Raw genomic sequence first — 18,939 nt, forward strand, 5'->3', positions numbered from 1 at the left:
TCCCAAATGAAAAGCAACTCTCTACTGTCCACAAGCCAGTTTTGTGTCTAGTTGAACAGCTGACTCAAGATCTCACATGGTCTGACATTCCGGACCGGCCTACAATATGGAACCTTGTCCAAGGCCTTGCGAAAGGTCACATAGACAATGTCTACCACCTTGCTATCATCAATCTTTTTGGTCACCTCTTCAAAAAAAAAACCTTCAAATTCAAGAGACGCGATTCTTGGAAGAAGTATAGTAACAGTAATTGAAACATCAATGGGTAGAGTTATGAAAAATAATTTTGTTGATAATTTGGTTGATTATTTCTTCTTTGACATGCTGTATTACATCATGCTATTTATTCTCAAATTACCTCTCAAGGTGAAATCATTGTGCATTAACTTGAAGGGGTTATGATGAATCTTAATTTTGTAATCTGTTAAAATATATTTGAAACTATGTGCTCTCAATATTTAAAACACTGTGTGTAATACTTGGTTCTCTTTGTGATAAAACTACTTTGTCCCTTTTGCACAGATGACTGCTTATGGGGCTTTCATTCACAAGGGTTCCTTTTGCAGAAATTACTTCAACATACTCGACCTGGTGGTGGTCAGCGTCTCTCTCATTTCTTTTGGAATGCAGTGAGTTTTTGTTTTCTCTGAAATATTTGCATGCTAAACCAAATTAATTTTTGGATAGAATGATTTGAGAAATAGGTACTCATGCAAAGCCATGGATCTCAAATGCCACTCATCGTATTAATGCAAATAATTAGACTGTATTAGAAACCATTTTTTCCTCCTATGACTTTTTGAAAACAGTATTGAACCAGCCATTGCAGTTTGCTTGATGCAAAATTCAGAATCAAGCAGCTTTAAGCAACATTACATTACTGTAAGTTCATGTTCAAATATAGAAATAATGCCAGACTACTTAAAGGTTTTTTTTTGCTAGCAACCAAAACATGCACGTAGGAGTGTCCATAAGTCAAATACTCTTAACCAAGGATAACCTTATATGTCTGAAAGATTGGAAATTCTAGGCTCTGAGGGGAACTGGCACAAAAGAGTTAAGGAGCAGGACAGATCCTATTGAATGATGGGACGGGCTCAAGGAACGAAGTGGCATGCCACTGCTGTTGTTTTCTTGTACTCTTTATTTCATAGCCCATTCTGATATTAATATTACTGTGAAGTTTACTGCTACCTTTCATGTCACTCTTGTTTCTGGAGTAAAGCAGTTTTCTGTTGAAACAGATCTGAGGCAAATAAGGCCCAGGAGGTCAAGCTCATCAGTTGGCCACACCCTGTTTTGGCCCCAGCCTGTGCTGTACACTGTACAGTGTACAATTGGCAATCACTTTATGAATTTGCATGTTTTTTTGAGATTTAATTTTATGCTTGCAAATGGAACTAAAAATAGAATGTTTTCACATTGTTAAATATAGTCTCTCTCTTTCTTTGCAGTTCCAGTGCAATAGCGGTTGTAAAGATTCTGAGAGTGTTACGCGTATTGCGACCTTTGAGAGCCATTAATAGAGCAAAAGGATTAAAGGTAATAAATTTTCACATTACATTATTAATAATTTCAATTAATAGCATGCCCCTAATGTAGTAAGGCATTGCAAAGCACTTTACTAGACTAACCAATGATTGATTGACATCCATTCACATGTGATGGTGGTGGTGAACTAATTAAGCAACAAGGAAACATTTAAAATTAAGAGTTTGTAGATGAACAAGCATAGAGACAATTGGTGACATGGATATCCATGTATAATGACTTTGACAGAGTTCAACCACAAGTGTTTTGGGAAATTAACATGGGTTACAACTGTGAATTGGGGGAAAAATACTAAGTAACAATGATGTAAAAAAGCTTCAGTATGATTGCTAAAAGAATTCTTTATCTCTATATAAATGTGAGTGTGAGCATGGTTTCCACGACAGACTATAATCTGTGGTCATATTTTGGTATTGCCTTTAGGGTTATCTTTCGTTTTCAAACTTGGCACTGAATCAATCTGCTAAAAGTTCTTGGCATATTTGGGGAAATAAAAAAATAATGTCTCCTCACTGTTTTATAAGATGCCTTTCAGCACACAATGATAAATGAATAATGGTGCTCATATTTCAATATACTTTATAGAATAAAAAAGCTAAATTATTACTTGCTCCTTGGTTGAGTCACAATTAATTGGAATAGATGCATTCTGAGGCATTTTTAACTGAATATTCTAATTCATGTATTTTTCTCTACTGTTTGTTGATCTTCAAAATAACACAAAAAAAAGAAAGGCTTCCTTTACTAAAGGTGTTTCCAACTTCCCAAACCTTCACAGACATTGGAGTACTTCATTTCAAATATATATACACCCCTATCATTTAGTACGTTCGGCACTCAATCGATTGTGCACAGCAAAATTGTGTGAATGATTAGATAACTTCTTATAATAATATTGATCAAGATAAAACAATTTATTTTCGAGGTAAAGAGTCAAGGCAGAATTATCAGGATGGTGCTTGGAATGGGGGGGCGGTTGTGTGGGGGTATGGAGGGTGGAAATGGAGCCATATAAAACCAATTCAGCATCCAAATGCCATTTGCTCTCGGATTTTATAATGGACAAAATGTTTTGCACAATAACATGTGACTTAAATATTTATCAACTTGTTTGAATTATCCCTTAAGAGTTAAGAATAAATAATTTGCAGGTCTATGAAAAATCTGTTTGGCTATTTTTGAATGAAATGCATAATTCAGGATTTATTATTGATTATTCTTTTTAAAACAGAAATATACATTATAACCTTGGTTGTTTTCCTTCTCCAAGAGGAGAATATTTCTAAATTCTTCATCAAAACAATGTACAAAGGAAAAAAAGCAATGATCTTTTATTCATAATGTAATGAACATTTTCTTATCAACCTTCATAATTCATTCCAGCTTCTCCTTTTGGCTGTACAGTAAAACCCCTGGTATCTATCACCTATTTGGATTGGTAGACTCCAGATAAGTGAATTTTCTGGTTGCTTGAGATTATTTTCTACAGTTTTTTTTGCCAGTTGCTGAGGCTGCCAGTAGCTTAAATTCTAAATAATAGGCGTTTTACTGTATTTACAGTTTAGAAGAATTTATTTATTTTGTATAAAATAATGAAACTATCACTTTTCTCACCTTTTCAGCATGTTGTTCAGTGTGTATTTGTGGCCTTGAGGACTATTGGAAATATCGTTATAGTGACCACATTATTACAGTTCATGTTTGCATGTATTGGAGTACAGCTCTTCAAGGTAAGATTTAGTTAGTATTTATTTTGCAAATTAATTTTTTTTTCTGACCTTCCCTCTGATTTGTTTTCTTCATTTTATCCTCCCTGCGTGGTAAAAAGGTGATTTCCTCCCTCTTACCCTCAGCAAAAATCCATGCTAGTAAAGTAGTAGGTTGGGTCATGAAGTAGCTATGAAGCAATTGTATTATTAGTTGAACATGTTCTGTCCTCGTTCCATAACTGCAGCTGTACAGGTCTGTTATTTTCAGATTAGAGTCAATTTTAATATTCATTTTGGTGACTCACCACAATGAATGTAAGTTGGTTGTTTTTATTGCTGATCCTGCATCAGTTTAATAGGGACATATGTTTTTCCTTGAGTTTGGTAGGTAGGAGCAGTTAACAACTTGAGTACAGGGACATGTATGCTTAACAACTTTGTTTCATTACTCCTTGGTATTCAAATGTACCGTATCATTGATGTGTTGCTTTTCTTAAGTGATGGTACAAATGATAACTCAAAAGAATTGTATCTATATATAATACGACAAAGCAGGCGACCACAGGATAGGAGACCACAATAGTGGACCAATGTGGAGGTTGGGAGTCAAAAGACTTCGCCAGGCCACACACTACTGGAGGCAGGGTTGTGGGAACCAGGAATTGTGTCCAGGATTCGTGAAGGTGCTGATGGTGAGCAAGTATCCCAGAGGGCCTCGAGCACTGAGAGCTTCCTAATGGCTACTAAAGTTCTGAAGCAGGGTCTGAGGAGGGTGACTTGGATGCCTCAAGCTAGAGTTCACTGCTGGTTAAGATGGGAGGACGTGCTTCTCAGGAGGCTATGGAAACACGGAAGATTACAGCGTCAGAGGAGGTAGCAGGATCCTAGAACAATCTATATCTCTGCAGGTACTTCTTTTTGCTTCTCTTTCTCATCTTGATAAGGGTGCTGGACTAGTGGTACCACCTTGTGTGCCTTTACAGGGCAAACAAAGGTCATAAAGACTGTTACGCCCAAACTCCTCCCTCAGTACCTGGCTTGGAACTGGGCCAGCAACATGTTGTGAGATGTGTTGATGTCTTAAGGTGATTTAAGCCTATTAATCACAACTCTCTGCCTAATGTGGTTAATCGATAGTGCTACACAGAGCACCAACAGCGTTCAGCATTGAGAATTTAAAAGATTTAGCCCTCTGCATCAAGAAATTTCTACTTGTCTTAAACCTCAATACATCTTATTCTGAAATTATGACCCCCTGATTCTAGACGTCTCAGCCAGAGGATGCGTCCTTGCTGGTAGGCTTGTTCCCAAGAATCAATCTGATGAACTGTCATTACATGCACTACAAGTGATTGTCAATGTGTAATTGCAGTGCATTTCATAGATGGTAAGTACTGTAATCACTGCACATGGTGATGTAGATGGTAAACATTTTGGGAAGTTAGTAAATACTAGTCAAGCAGCTTGACGTGCGCTTATCTAGAACTGTGAAGGGTGCTGTTAATTTATCTTTTGGTGGAAAGGCTTTGGTAGGTCAGGAATTAATCCCTCTCCACAGGATATCCAGCCTCTAGCATGTTTTTTTTGTGTGAAAGAAGGAAGGTCATTGATGAAGCTCCCAAAGATGTCTGAGTTTGGAAAACTCTTGTGAGGAACTCCTTTGGTGACATCCTGGGCGAAGATGATAAACCTTCAATGTGCACAATTGTTATATTTCTGTGAGGTTAACCCAATTCCAGAGCTTTACCAGAATTTCTTGATTCCACACATATTCAAATGAAGACTTTAAGTCAACGGCATCCCATTTCTGGAATTCAGTTCAGATTTCAGATTTATTGTCAAGGTACATATGTGACATCACAAACAACCCTGAGATTCTTTTGGAAGTAAATCACAAAAATCTGTAAACACCATGGTGAAGTAAAATCACAAAATGCTGGGGGAAGGGGGGTAGCAAAGGCAGGAGATGATAGGCAGAAAAAGGAGGGAGGGGACAGCAGCAATGAGGGGAAGGGGGAATGGCTGGGTGGGTGGATATGGTGATACAACCACAACACTGGCCGCGCTCCCACCAGCCTACTGCAGGGGGTAACCACTGTACCTACAGGTAGGCAACCTGGAGCCATCAAGCCCTTTCAGTTTTCTGACCACCTTCTCCCTTGAATTAGCAACTGCACTTCCCTGATATCCTTCGGCGCACAGCAAATGTCTTCCACAGTGATGGGATTGTACTGAGATCAAGCACACACTTGATGGGCTGAAGGGTCTTTTGCTCTGTCATGAGGCAAATGTGTAAATAAAACTGTGTGCCCTTTTCTCGCTCCCTGTCCTTCTCTCTCAGTAAAAATTATACTCTCTCTCTGCCGATCTCCTGCCTTCTCCAATGATACTGGTCTCTTTGTCTCCCCATTCTCCTTCGTTCTCTCTGTTTCCTATATATCTTTGACTCCCTTTACAACTCCTTTCAGTATTAAAATTTATTGTCATGAACAAGTAACGAAATTTGGTGTTTTGCATCAGCATCACGTTGTAAACATTCATATACAGCTCCTTACAACAATAAACTATGAAAAGTAAAAAAAAAGATATGACTGTGTGTACAGAGTTTAAGTCGATTAAAGCCTGTAATATAGTCATCTCTCACATTTTGTGTTTGCTTGTTGCAACACAGCCCATCACAATGGAAGAACTGGAAAGACAGGAAAGAAAGATGAGCAGGTTTAGTAGAAAGCAGGAAAGGCAATGTTAATGCCATCTAGCTGGAGAATGCCTCCAATTTGAGGATGGTCTTGGTGGGAGAGGTCATGGACAGGCATGTGAGTGTGGGAGCGTGATTCGTATTTGAAACTGTTGGCTATGGGGAGGTAGCTGTTGTTGCAGATGGAGAGGAGGTGCTCAGCAAAGTGATTTGCCAATCTCCGACTGATCTCTCGATGTAGAGGATGCCACAAAGGGAGCACCAAATGCAGTAAATGAGTCCTGTAGATGTACAAGCTCCCCACCATGACTACCAGCCTCCCCACATCTCCATCGGGCACACAAAACTCAAAACGGTCAACCAGTTTACCTATCTCGGCTGCACCATTTCATCAGATGCAAGGATCGACAATGAGATAGACAACAGACTCGCCAAGGCAAATAGTGCCTTTGGAAGACTACACAAAAGAGTCTGGAAAAACAACCAACTGAAAAACCTCACAAAGATAAGCGTATACAGAGCCGTTGTCATACCCACACTCCTGTTCGGCTCCGTATCATGGGTCCTCTACCGGCAACACCTACGGCTCCTAGAACGCTTCCACCAACGTTGTCTCCGCTCCATCCTCAACATTCATTGGAGCGCTTTCATCCCTAACGTCGAAGTACTCGAGATGGCAGACGTCGACAGCATCAAGTCCACGCTGCTGAAGATCCAGCTGCGCTGGGTGGGTCACGTCTCCAGAATGGAGGACCATCGCCTTCCCAAGATCGTGTTATATGGCGAGCTCTCCACTGGCCACCGTGACAGAGGTGCACCAAAGAAAAGGTACAAGGACTGCCTAAAGAAATCTCTTGGTGCCTGCCACATTGACCACCGCCAGTGGGCTGATATCGCCTCAAACCGTGCATCTTGGCGCCTCACAGTTTGGCGGGCAGCAACCTCCTTTGAAGAAGACCGCAGAGCCCACCTCACTGACAAAAGGCAAAGGAGGAAAAACCCAACACCCAACCCCAACCAACCAATTTTCCCCTGCAACCGCTGCAACCGTGTCTGCTGTCCCGCATCGGACTTGTCAGCCACAAATGAGCCTGCAGCTGGCGTGGACATTTACCTCCTCCATAAATCTTCGTCCGCGAAGCCAAGCCAAAGAAGAAGAAGAGACAAGCAAAATGTTGCTTCATTTGAAAGGCCTGAAATTTGGGGCCTCAGACAATGGTGATGGGGCAAGTGTTGCGCCTCCTGCAGGCAGAAGGGAAGATGCCGGCGGTGCGATGGGTAGGGAGGGATGAGTGCACCAGGGAATCGCAGAGGGAGCAGTCCCTTCAGAAGGCCGAGAGGGGAGGAGAAGGAAAAAGGTGTCTGGTGATGGGATCCTATAATGCATTCTGTAACTTTTTTTTCCTACTCACATACCACCTTAAGTAATCCCTTACTAACCATAGAGCACTTATGGCATCCTATGGTATATGAGTGAAAAGAAAATGGTTGAGAACCATTGCTGTAGCTTAATGGTGATGGTAGAGTGGGAGCTGGCTGGACAATGGGATTTACCATTTATGGTGGTTTTTGGCCATAATATTGGTCCATTAGATTTCATGAATGCCCATTTTTGAGTTTTCAAATGTATTCTGAGTCAGTCCTAGTTGGCACAATTGTCATGCCACACAACACACTGAAGAGGATTTTCCATTTGAAAATGGGTCTTTGTTTTTCCAAAGGAAATTAGTCCAATAGACTGTGATTGCTCTAGAGGATGAGGCTTAGCCCTTGGGTTGCCTCAATCACTTTCTACCACAGACCCAGACTGAAGCCACATCCTGGGGACTTGGCCATGCAGTGAGAAACAAGGCTGATGGACATTGCAGTCCTCTGCCTAGTGTATATTCTGTGTCCATGCTACTTTCAGTGCTTCTTCCAGTTTTATTCAACATGGACATGGAGAAGCATAGATATATCATTTGAAGGAGAACCCTAGGTGGTAATTAGCAGTTTTCCTTCTCTATACATGTTCTGAATCCATAAGTGTTCATGTGTTCTCACCTCTTGCTTTTAGAGAATTACTCCTTCCCTCCTGAATGTTATTGTACCACCACTCCTGGCAAGTTTGTCTTGCTTTTATGATGGGATGTGCCCAAGGATTGTGATGGATGAACCCAGAACCTTATCTGTGATTTATGATTTTGTAAAGATAGTTATGTCAAGCAGTTGCATGACCACCATTACCAATTTGGGCACCAGTCCCCCTATAAGGAGATTTTTGTAAGATATAATAGTGGAGTTGTGAGTAACTTTGCTGTGTCTGAATTCATAGGCAATGCTGTCTTGTCCAAACCTCTTCATGTATTTCCCCCCCCCACCCCATTGTAATTGTTGTATTGCAACACTTTGGTAGATCTGGAGTTGCATAGTAATGGAGTTATACCACACAGAAACAGACCCATTCTTTGTTGCATAGAGTCTGTTTTCCCACCCTCACGCTCCCCCTCCCCTATTTTATTTTTCTCGCTCTCTCCCCCTCTATTTTCTCTTCCTCTCCCTCCTATTTTCTCTCTTCTCCCCCCAAATTCTCTCTATCTCTCTCTTTCCCTACCCCTATTTTCAAGGTTTATTATCATCTGATCGTCCATATACAACCTGACTAAACAAGACCATTGGGAACACACAAACACACACAATACACAGTCCATAAAAATCACATAAATAATCAAAGTAAATAACTATTTGGGACGATTGTCGTGGTTACAAAATAGTTTATCAGTCTCGTAGCCTGTGGGAAGAAGCTAATCCCCCCAGCCTGGCAGTCTTTTTTTTAAATTTATTTCTCACACTATGAACCATATCAACCAAATATGTACAATTTTTTCTCATTAAATATACATAGTAACATTTTCCCCCTTTTCTCCCCATTCCCCCTCCCTCCCTCCCCCCCCCCCCCTTCCAGCCTGGTAGACTTGATTGTGATGCTACTGTCCTTTCTTTTTGATGGTAATGGGTTGAAGATGCTATGTGCTGGTATGAAGGATTTTCTGTAATTTCTTGAGCCTTATTGTCATTGGTGGAGGAAAAGTAGATCTCAGTGATCCTCTCAATTGTTTTAATGATCCTCGGTATGAACTAATGGTCTAATGTTTTTCAGTTACTGTCCCACACAATGATGCAGCCAGGCAGGACCCTCTTAATTATGCTCCTGCAAAAGGTTGTCAAAATGGAAGTCAGTAGCCTTGTCCTCCTCAGCTTCCTTCGGATATGTAGGCACCGCTGCGCCTTCCTGACTAATGAGGAGGTGGTGTGAGTCCAGCATAGGTCATTCCTTATTTTCATGCCAAGGAACTTTGTGCTCTCCACTCTTTCTACACTGGAACAGTTGATGTGTAGCGGTGAAGAGTTGACCTTTGTCCTTCTGAAGTCCACATTCGTCTCCTTTGTCTCGTCCATGTTGAGATTAGGGTTGCTGTGCTTGCACCATTTTGTGAGCCTTTCAACATCTTCTCATTGTTGCCAACGAGGCCAACGACTGATGTATCATCTGCAAATTTGATTATTCTGTTGGATCTGACTACAGCAGTGCAATTGTGAGTCAGTAGTCTGAACAGTAGTGGGTTGAGCACACAGCCCTGAGGTTGGCCAATGCTCAGTGTGATGGGGTTTGAGGTTTTGCTGCTAACCTGATAGTCTGTGGCCTTCCTTTCAAGGAATCCAGAATATGGTTTTTAGAGAGGGGTGTTGAGTCCCAACGGGGCACGTTTATCCACCAGTCTCTGTGTTAAATGCCAGGCTGATCTACAATAGCGTGATTTATGAGGCATCATTCTGTAGTTGGGTCATGATGGAGTTGTGAGTCAAGGCTATTGCATCAACTTTGAACTGGTTTGGATGGTAGGCAAACTGGAATGGGCCCAATGTCACTGGAAGGTGTGCTTTGATGCGTTCCATCACCAACCGCTCAAAGCACTCTCTCCCCTCCCTATATTTTTCTCTCCCTCTCCCCCTTCCCCCATATGAAGAATGTGCAATTAAGTTGTTCATTCCTTGTATTCTCCACTTGTGTATTTATATTTTTATTTTTTATTTGTAGGGTAAATTGTACAGCTGCACCGATGAATCCAAACAAAAGGAATTTGAATGCAGGTATGTTTATATGATACCAAAATATCACATTAATAAATGTGTTAGATGGTGAGTTGTGTGAAGCAAGCCTCTCGTCACCAAGCCTTTCCCTTTGGAAGTGCAAATTAAAAGTTAAATAGAAACATATAAACATAGAAGATAGGAGCAGGAGTAGGTCATTCGACCCTTCGAGCCTGCTCCGCCATTCAACGAGATCATGGCTGATCTTAAAGTTCAGTACCCCGTCCCCGCCTTCTCTCCGTAACCTTTAATATCCTTATACTGAAGAAATAGATCTAATTCCCTCTTAAATATATTTAATGAACCTGCCTCTACTGCCCTCTGTGGCAATGAATTCCACAGATTCACCACCCTCTGGGTCAAGAAATTCCTCCTCATCTCGGTCCTAAATGGTTTGCCTATTATCCTCAAACCATGGCCCCGGGTTCTGGATTTTCCCATCCTTGGAAACATCCCATCTGCATCCATTCTGTCCAATCCTGCCAGAATTTTATGTCTCTATGAGATCCCCTCTCAATCTTCTAAACTCCAGCGAGTACAATCCCAATTTGCGCAATCTTTCCTCATAAGTCATTCCTGCCATTCCAGGTATCAGCCTGGTGAATTGCCTCTGCACTCCCTCCATTGCAAGAACATCCTTCCTTAGATAAGGTGACCAAAACTGCACCATGTTTGAAGTAAAAACCCAAAATGCTGGAGAAGCTCAGCAGGTCAAACAGTGTGCTTTATGTAGCAAAGGTAAAAATATATAACCAACATTTCAAGCTTGAGCCCTTCATCAATGCCACCAGGCATTCTAACAAAAGATAAGGGGGAGCGGGATGATAAAGGCAGGAGATGATAGGTGGAAAATGGAGACAGCAGCAATTGGGGGAAGAGAGATGGCTGGGTGGGTGACGGGGAAGGGAGGGGAGAACTGTAAAGGCTGGAAAGGGGGAGGGGAAAAAAGGCGAGTAAGTTTAGCAGATTAACACAATGTTAATGCCATCTGGCTGGAGAGTGCCCAGGCGGAAAATAAGGTGCAGTTCCTCCAATCTGTGGGTGGTCAGCAGTTAGTGTAGGTGAATTTTAAAGTGAGTTCATACTTCCATGTGATACCAAATTCTGTTTTTCCTCGAGCACCTTTTCATGTTGCTCAAGAATTAATCTTGAATTGTGACTTTCATTACTCAAATTGTGTTCAATGTTGGTGTAAATTGAAAATAATTTTGCATTAACATTAACTCTCTTCAATATGCAAGTGTCTTATAAGGCTACCAGGTGAAAATAGTTTAAAAAAAAATGTAGAATTGTTGTTATACTGTGATACTATTTTAGTTATCTTTAAATGAAAAAGAATCGCTCGTATGTGGCCTGAGCGCATATTATATATTTTTAGTCTTGTACTTATTGCAAGATGAAGACAATATACCTAAATATATGAGATTGAAAAGCATTAACATATCTGGATGTCACTTATAAGTTTTAGAAAAGTATTATCATGTTTATTTTCCATTGACAGAGGCCAGTATATTTCATACAAAGATGGGGACGTAAATCAGCCCATGATAAATAATCGAGAATGGAAGAATAGTGAATTCAACTTCGATAGTGTTCCCTCTGCTATGATGGCCCTATTCACTGTCTCCACGTTTGAAGGATGGCCACAGTAGGTACCATATTATATGCATTCATTGCAAAAAATCTGAGAACTATTTACCTTAAATGACTATTAGTTATTCTTTATTCCACGATGAAGGAAGAGTTTACTATAAACCATCAATGACAAAGATACCAATGACGAGCATGTTAATGATAATAACTATTACTTACAAAACTTATAACATGATTCTAAAGAACATATCAGACTCAGAATAAAAATACTAAATCATGCACTTGCACATAAAATCGTTCAGTTTTGATATTAAGGACTGTATTCTAATATAGGTGGCCAAAAAATGACTAAATTGAATTGGAACACTTTTCATATTTTTCCGTTTTATTTTCTTATGACAAATGAAAAGAAATCTCCGAAAGAAATTACAAATGACCCTGCATTGTAACACATTTAGTAAAACTGTTGCATCACACCTCCAGTGACCCAGGTTCAATCTTGATTTCCAGCACTGACTGTATAGAATGTGCACATTTCCTTGTGACTGGTTCCCACCAGGTGCTCTATTTACTTCCACTTCACAAAGGTTTCGGAGATTAATGTCGTTTAAGTGTGCAAGTCAGGGGTAGAATCTGATGTGGAAAATTAGGCAAGTGGGATTGAGCTGTGAACTGACACTATTTTGATGGACTGAAATGGTTGCCTTCCTTATCATGAGAAAATGTAGAATATGTATCTGCCCCAAAACAGAATCATTTCATTAAATTTCAAGTTTGAATGTTTTCTTTGGGATCGAGGGGTGAGGGACAAATTGGATCCAGAATGCATTCAGTGGCAGGAAGCACAGGCCAATTGCTGTTTTGTGACTAGAAAGCTATTGCCAGAAGTTTTCTATTTGCTCAGTCCCTTGCCTTTTACAAATATGACTAGTGAAGAATTTTGAGGTTGATATGAAAATTGAGGAGGAAAGCTGTAGAGTGCAGTAAATTTAGGTAAGGTGGGCAGAAGAGAGGCAAATGTAACAATTCTGTGGCGTGTGAAGTGATATATTTACAGAGGTGCAACACAGTCAAAGGAAGCATATGGGGTGCTTCCTTCTACAAGGTAATGCTGAGTATTTAAAAACAGGGAAGTTGTGCTCAAACTGTGTAGTGAGATCATAGAATACTTTGTGCAGATCTGGTCATCACATTACTGAAGGGATATTATATACTGGAGAAAAAATTGTCAGAACTGCAACATTGTGGTTGCAAAGAAAGAATGGATAAGTAGAGTTGGCTTTTTTGAAGGATAGAAATAATGAGAGGTCCAGATAGATTAAATAGGAAGAAACTATTTACCATATCTAAGGAATCAAAGAGAATATAACATTAAAATGATTCATAGAAGGACTAGAGAGAGGATGATAAAATCTCTCCCAGAGAGTAATAGGGGTCTGGAATTCAATGGTTGTGGAGGTAGAAAGCCTCATTCTATTTGCAATATACTTGAGTGTCCAGAAACTTTGAGAGGACTTCAGACAAAATCCTGATAGAGATTATGTTAGAGGGTTATTCTGTGGAAGAATAGGCCATTTGGCCCTACTAACTCATGGTTTTCAATATGGTATTCCTGCTAATCCTATTTGCTTGCCCCTGGCCCTCCAAGCCTTGTTATCCATAAATCTGTCCAAACATCTTTTGAATGTTGTTATTCTCCTTCTTCTACAGTTTCTACTGACAGCTCATTTCAGGTGCAGATCATCTCTAAGTGAAACCATTTCCTCTCAGATCCCTCCTATATATTCCCCCTCCCAACTTAAATCTCTGCTCTTTAGGTCTAGAATCACCTACCCTAGAAAAGAAAGATGGGGAGCTTTCACTTTATCAATCCTATTTTATAAATATCAATAAGTTCAACCCCCACCCCTCCCAAGCTCCTTCACTCTAAGAACCTACCCTATGCAACTTCTCCCTATAATTAAACTTCTCAAGTGCTAGTAACATCTTGGTGAATCTCTTCAGACGTCAATAAATTGGAAGATGTTCCGTCCTATAACTGGGTAGCCAGAACTCCACGCAATAATCTGAATGTGGTTTCATCAATGCCATGTACAGCTGAATCATTAGGTCCTATCTCTGTCCTGGAGATCCAGATGCTCCAATTATATGGATCCTCTGTGTGACTGTATCTTGGAGTATTATGTACAAGTCTGGTCTCCCAGTCAAAGCAAGTGTATGCTTGCAATTGAGGAAGTACAACATTCAGATTCATTCCTGAAGAGGTGAGTTGGCCATAACCACTCCACATTTTAAGCAGACTGGTGCAATAATTGCTTGAATTTAGAAGAATGAGAGCAATTTTGGTCATCCCATAACAGGAAGGATGTGGAGGCTTTGAAAGAGTAACAAAGAGGTAACTAGGATGTTGCTTGGTTTTGAGGCTCTGAGATAAAGGGAAAGATTGGACAAACTTGAGTTGTATTCTCTGAAGTAGAAGAGGCTGAGCGGCAACCAGACAGAGGTGTTTAAAATCACAAGAAGCATTGTTAGGGTGGATAGTTTTCATCTTTCTCCCAGTGCAATAGAGTCACATACCAGAGGACATGCATTTAAGGTGAGGAGGAGGATGTTTAAATGAGATGCACAAGGTAAATATTTTAGGCAGAGCAGTAAATGCTTAGAATGGCTACCAGGAGTAGTGGAGGAAGCAGACACATAATAGCATTTAAGAGACTTATAGATAGACACATGAATATGAAGGAAATGGAGGGATACCTATGAGCAAGGTTGATTTGAACATCATGTTTGCACAGACACATGGGCCAAAGGGCCTGTTCTTGTGCTATATTGTTCTATGTTCATTGAGAGGTAACTTAATTGAAAAAATACAAAATTCTTACAATGCTTATTAGAATGCATGTATGTATGTTTCCCTTTGTTGGAGTGTTTGGGATAGCATAGTGTCAGAGTAGGATAGAGGAGAACAATTCCAGATGGAAGCGAAGCAAAATACTTTTGGTTTTATTCTCCAGAGAACTGTGGGGTCTCTCATACTAAGAAAGATTCAAATTACACATTGAACATCTCTGATCCTTCATTTGTCCCATTATTAATCCATCATTTTAGCTTTTAAGAGACAAGCATTTAAATTTCTCTCTTTTTGTATAGTTTCAGAAAATGAATTTTAATGTTCTTTGCTAATTTACTTTCATATTCTATTTTTCTACATTATTTAGGTATGTTATGTAAGACTCGGTGTTAATATCCTTTATTGCTCTCCTGAGACTTGCTGCCAGGACTCTGTAGGGTAGCCAAGTGAGTGGTAGCATCTTCTGGGTTATCAAGTGGGCACCCTCCTTCCTCAATGTTTCGCTGATAGACCCACGACACCCCCAGAGGGTTCAGCAGTGAATCCTGGTGTCTCGGGCTCACCCCCTAGATGCCATTCACTCACTAGGGTGCCCAGGTGGAATCTTAGTGGTCTCTAAAGAATATTCCTGTCCTTAAGCCTAACATTATTATTTACAACTTTTTATTAGAGATATTTCCTTTGCTCTATCATCCCGCCCCATCTTCTTTTCTACTGAAAATTAGCTTGTTCCGACAAAGAGTTAAAGACCTGCAAAACTGACTATTTCTCTACCCACACTTACTTCGTGACCTGCAGAGTTTTAACAGCATTTTAGTTTTCATTCCACTTAAGGCCCCTTGCATTCACATTTGTGGGAACATATTCTTGGATCCTCCAATCTGACAGTAATTTCCCCTTACCTCATATTTCCTGTAGAAAATGCAGCACCACATTTAATGTGCATTTATATCTTGGAATATACTGCTGAATCACAGAATAATACAGTATCAACCAGCAACTATCAATGTTAATACATGAATATGATGTAGGTCACATAAGTTTCTCCAACACACTTGACCCCAGTATCTGTTGATTTTCTTGTTTAACTGTCAATGACAATTCATTCCCAACTAAAGTGCAATAAATATCAATCTGTAAGTTTTGGATCCAACAGTAATTTATAGTTTCAAAATCTACTGAGGTGCCAAAGTAAAGAAGGGAAATGTTGAGTGCCTTCCGTAAGATGTCTGCCACTCTGTCCCCTGCTCCCCTATTCCTCACCTCTACACCGCCCCTCCTCCAGCAATATGAAGTATAAAATACTATTTCTATTTTGGCATGAATTCAAAAAAGTTTGAAGAATATAAAATGATACATTATAATAAAATTTGTATTGTTACAATTTAAAACATTTTTCTTTCTTCGCATCTTATGTGCATAGGTTGCTTTATCGAGCTATTGATTCTCATACAGAGGATACTGGTCCAATTTACAACTACAGAGTTGAGATATCCATCTTTTTCATCATCTACATAATTGTTATTGCCTTCTTCATGATGAACATCTTCGTTGGTTTCGTCATTGTCACATTTCAGGAACAGGGAGAGCAAGAATACAAAAACTGTGAGCTGGACAAAAATCAGGTGAACTTAAATATATAAGCAGAAATTGGAACCACAAATTTCAGTGAATTTTGTCTTTTATTTACTAAAAAAAATATTGACAAGTGGCATTGACAATTAACTTACTACTGTTCAAATATTTGTGGTGAATTTTTTTAAAGTAAATTGGCATTATGTTGTAATTTCTCCCCGAAAACGCATGGATTGGAGGCTGTTAGGTGGTCTGAAATAAATACATCTAATCTAAATGGTGGAAAATAATGATCCAATATCATTCAAAATATAAAAATGAATTTGCTACTTGGTGATAAATGTGATGACCTTAAGTGAATTGCCATCTAAGAAAATCCTTCTCTCTTAACTGGATTTGCCTTCAATAGACCTCCACTTTAACTGTTTGAGTAGAGTGGCCACAAGCACAGAATACTTTTGGACTGTTCTAGCTAAGATCCACACAAGCACAATGGATGTATAAATGAGCTAATAAATTCAATATTGATAAACATAAGGGCTACTGTGACAGGCCCAGAGGACCCCAAAACCCAGCAGCTATAGAAATTCACCAAAACAAATGGTTACTTAAAAATAATTGCTTTTAATTATCTTTAAACATGAAAACAGGATCAAACTCTAACTTATTACTATTAACCTAACTTAACCTCCTTCTACTTCTAAGCACATGTGTGTGTAAGTTCAGATAAGTTCTTTGATTCACTGTCCAATCTCACTTCTCACTCCTCCAAGTTCACTGGTATCAAGCAGTTCTTATACTGTGCACAGAATTTAACACTTATAAATCTTCACCAGGCTTTGGTGCTTGAAAGGTAAATGGTTACCACTCAGGAAGGTTCTTGTTGGTTTTCAGAGAGAAAGAGATTTGTTGCTCGTTGGACACAAACTGATTCCTTCTGATCAACCACTTCAGGATTGAGAAGAGCTCTCACATTTCAAATGAGATCTGTGTTGTGAAGTGTTTGTATCTTTGAAACTAAAAAAAAACCCACAATTTATCTCCTTTAAAACATATCTATATACAATATAAAATAAAATATAATCTGTCACACAACCATTTTGTACCAGGAGTGAAAAAGACAAATATTTCTTGGAAATCAGTAAATAGGGTTGAGGAGAAAAACATCATTAGACCACACTTTCATAAATCATTTAAAAAAAATCCAAATTAGAGAGCCCATAATTGGAAGCCTCCAGATTCAAGGACAGTTTCTTTCCAGTGTAACCATGTTTTAAATACATCTTTTCACTAGTAATAGATTATGAGCTGGCATTGTTTCTAAATGTACTTTTCTCTATACCCTGAATTTTGTTTATATAACACTATACTTTGCACTTTTGCAAATTTATGTTTTTACAATTGCATAACTTTTGATATGAGTTTACTTGTCTAGATGGCAGAACACAAGTTTTTCAATGTTTCTTGGGAGATGTGATAATAAACAATTAATTTCAAATAAACATACCATTTATCAAAGGAATAGTTTTTTTAATTTTTAAAAATTTTAAATTTAGAATTTAGAATTATTTATGGACAGTGTGAAAAATTTCCCTCTTAAGTACATTTAATTTCCATCAGTGCCACTTAAAGTGACCATCAGGCTGTTCCATAACGAACAGACTGTATGGAAGGAACAAAGAGAAGATGGAGGAACTCAGCAGGTTTGGCAACATCCATGGGTAGAAATGGCCAGTCAACATTGGGTTGACTGAAATGATGATGACCATTTCCATTTATGGACGCTGCCTGATCCACTCTGTCCCTCCAGTCTTTTGTTCACTCAACATTCCAGCATCTTCAACTTTAATATTTCTCTGTTAGTCTAAATTGTATATGTTTTTGTGCCCCTAATTAAAAGGTTCTATCCCATTAAGTTAAAATTATATATAGGAGATTGACTAAACCTCACAGAAGCACTGGGAAACTGCAAAAATATTTTCCAAAAAAAAATCAAATGTGAGAGGTTGGCACTGTCAAGAAACATTGAACAAGATGAAGATCTTTTTAATAGAAAAATACAAAATATTAAAAACCACATGCTACCTTCAAAATTAAAATAATCTTTCAAATGATGAAGAGCTTTGATTATAGTATACTTGGAGAACTCAGACAGACTTTAATCAAAAACCCAAATTCTAAATGTGGTTGGATATGCTCTGCATATGCATGTCTAATGAGATTCATACATAGGAGCCACTGAGCATTACACAATTAGAGTGAAAATTATTTCTATAATGAAACCAATCACTAGTGAGAAGTTGGGCATTGATGTTTCTGAAGATGGCTTTTTCTAGATCTCCTAATTTTCCCCATTAAACACATCTCCACAGCCACAAACTGCTGTTAACATATTTCATCGTCTATCACCACATGCACAAGAGTGAGAAATGATGAGAAGGTTTTTTTTACATATTTTCATTCTGCTCACAACATGTTTTATGCTTTGGGCACAGTTGAATTTCAGATGTGTGGGCCTCGTGTAAAACTAACAAGGGACATCCGCACTGCATCTCAGTTGCATTGAAAAATTCTATGTTGACATTTCCATTGTAAATATCCAGAATTTGGAATCTTAAAGTTAAGGTAGACAACACTAATTTCAAATGTAGAATAACTGAAGGAAATAACAGATGAATTTAAAGGAAAGGTCAGAACTGCATGGGGAAGGAAATACAGGATCTGCGTTTAGATGTAGTAGAGTTGAAGGAGACTTGTGTGGATCACGAACTGTGGAACATTTCCATTGGGCCAAACAGGCAAATACTGTTGAATAAATTAGAATCAGAACT

General features: G+C 39.1%; 1 protein-coding gene across 13 annotated transcripts in view; it reads left to right on the forward strand.

Moving 5' to 3' along the window:
- LOC138745963 (voltage-dependent L-type calcium channel subunit alpha-1C-like) overlaps positions 1–18,939 on the forward strand; it is a 488,237-nt gene that overhangs the window by 301,873 nt on the left and 167,425 nt on the right. For all 13 annotated transcript variants that reach the window (XM_069903575.1, XM_069903576.1, XM_069903581.1 and 10 more), the window contains 6 exons: positions 523–629; positions 1,455–1,542; positions 3,174–3,281; positions 10,037–10,089; positions 11,591–11,737; positions 15,957–16,158. In XM_069903575.1, coding sequence (XP_069759676.1) covers positions 523–629; positions 1,455–1,542; positions 3,174–3,281; positions 10,037–10,089; positions 11,591–11,737; positions 15,957–16,158 — 705 coding nt within the window. The remainder of the gene's footprint in view (positions 1–522; positions 630–1,454; positions 1,543–3,173; positions 3,282–10,036; positions 10,090–11,590; positions 11,738–15,956; positions 16,159–18,939) is intronic.

The sequence above is a fragment of the Narcine bancroftii genome, chromosome 11 (genome assembly GCF_036971445.1).
Source record: "Narcine bancroftii isolate sNarBan1 chromosome 11, sNarBan1.hap1, whole genome shotgun sequence".
In the NCBI taxonomy this organism is placed as follows: Eukaryota; Metazoa; Chordata; class Chondrichthyes; order Torpediniformes; family Narcinidae; genus Narcine; species Narcine bancroftii.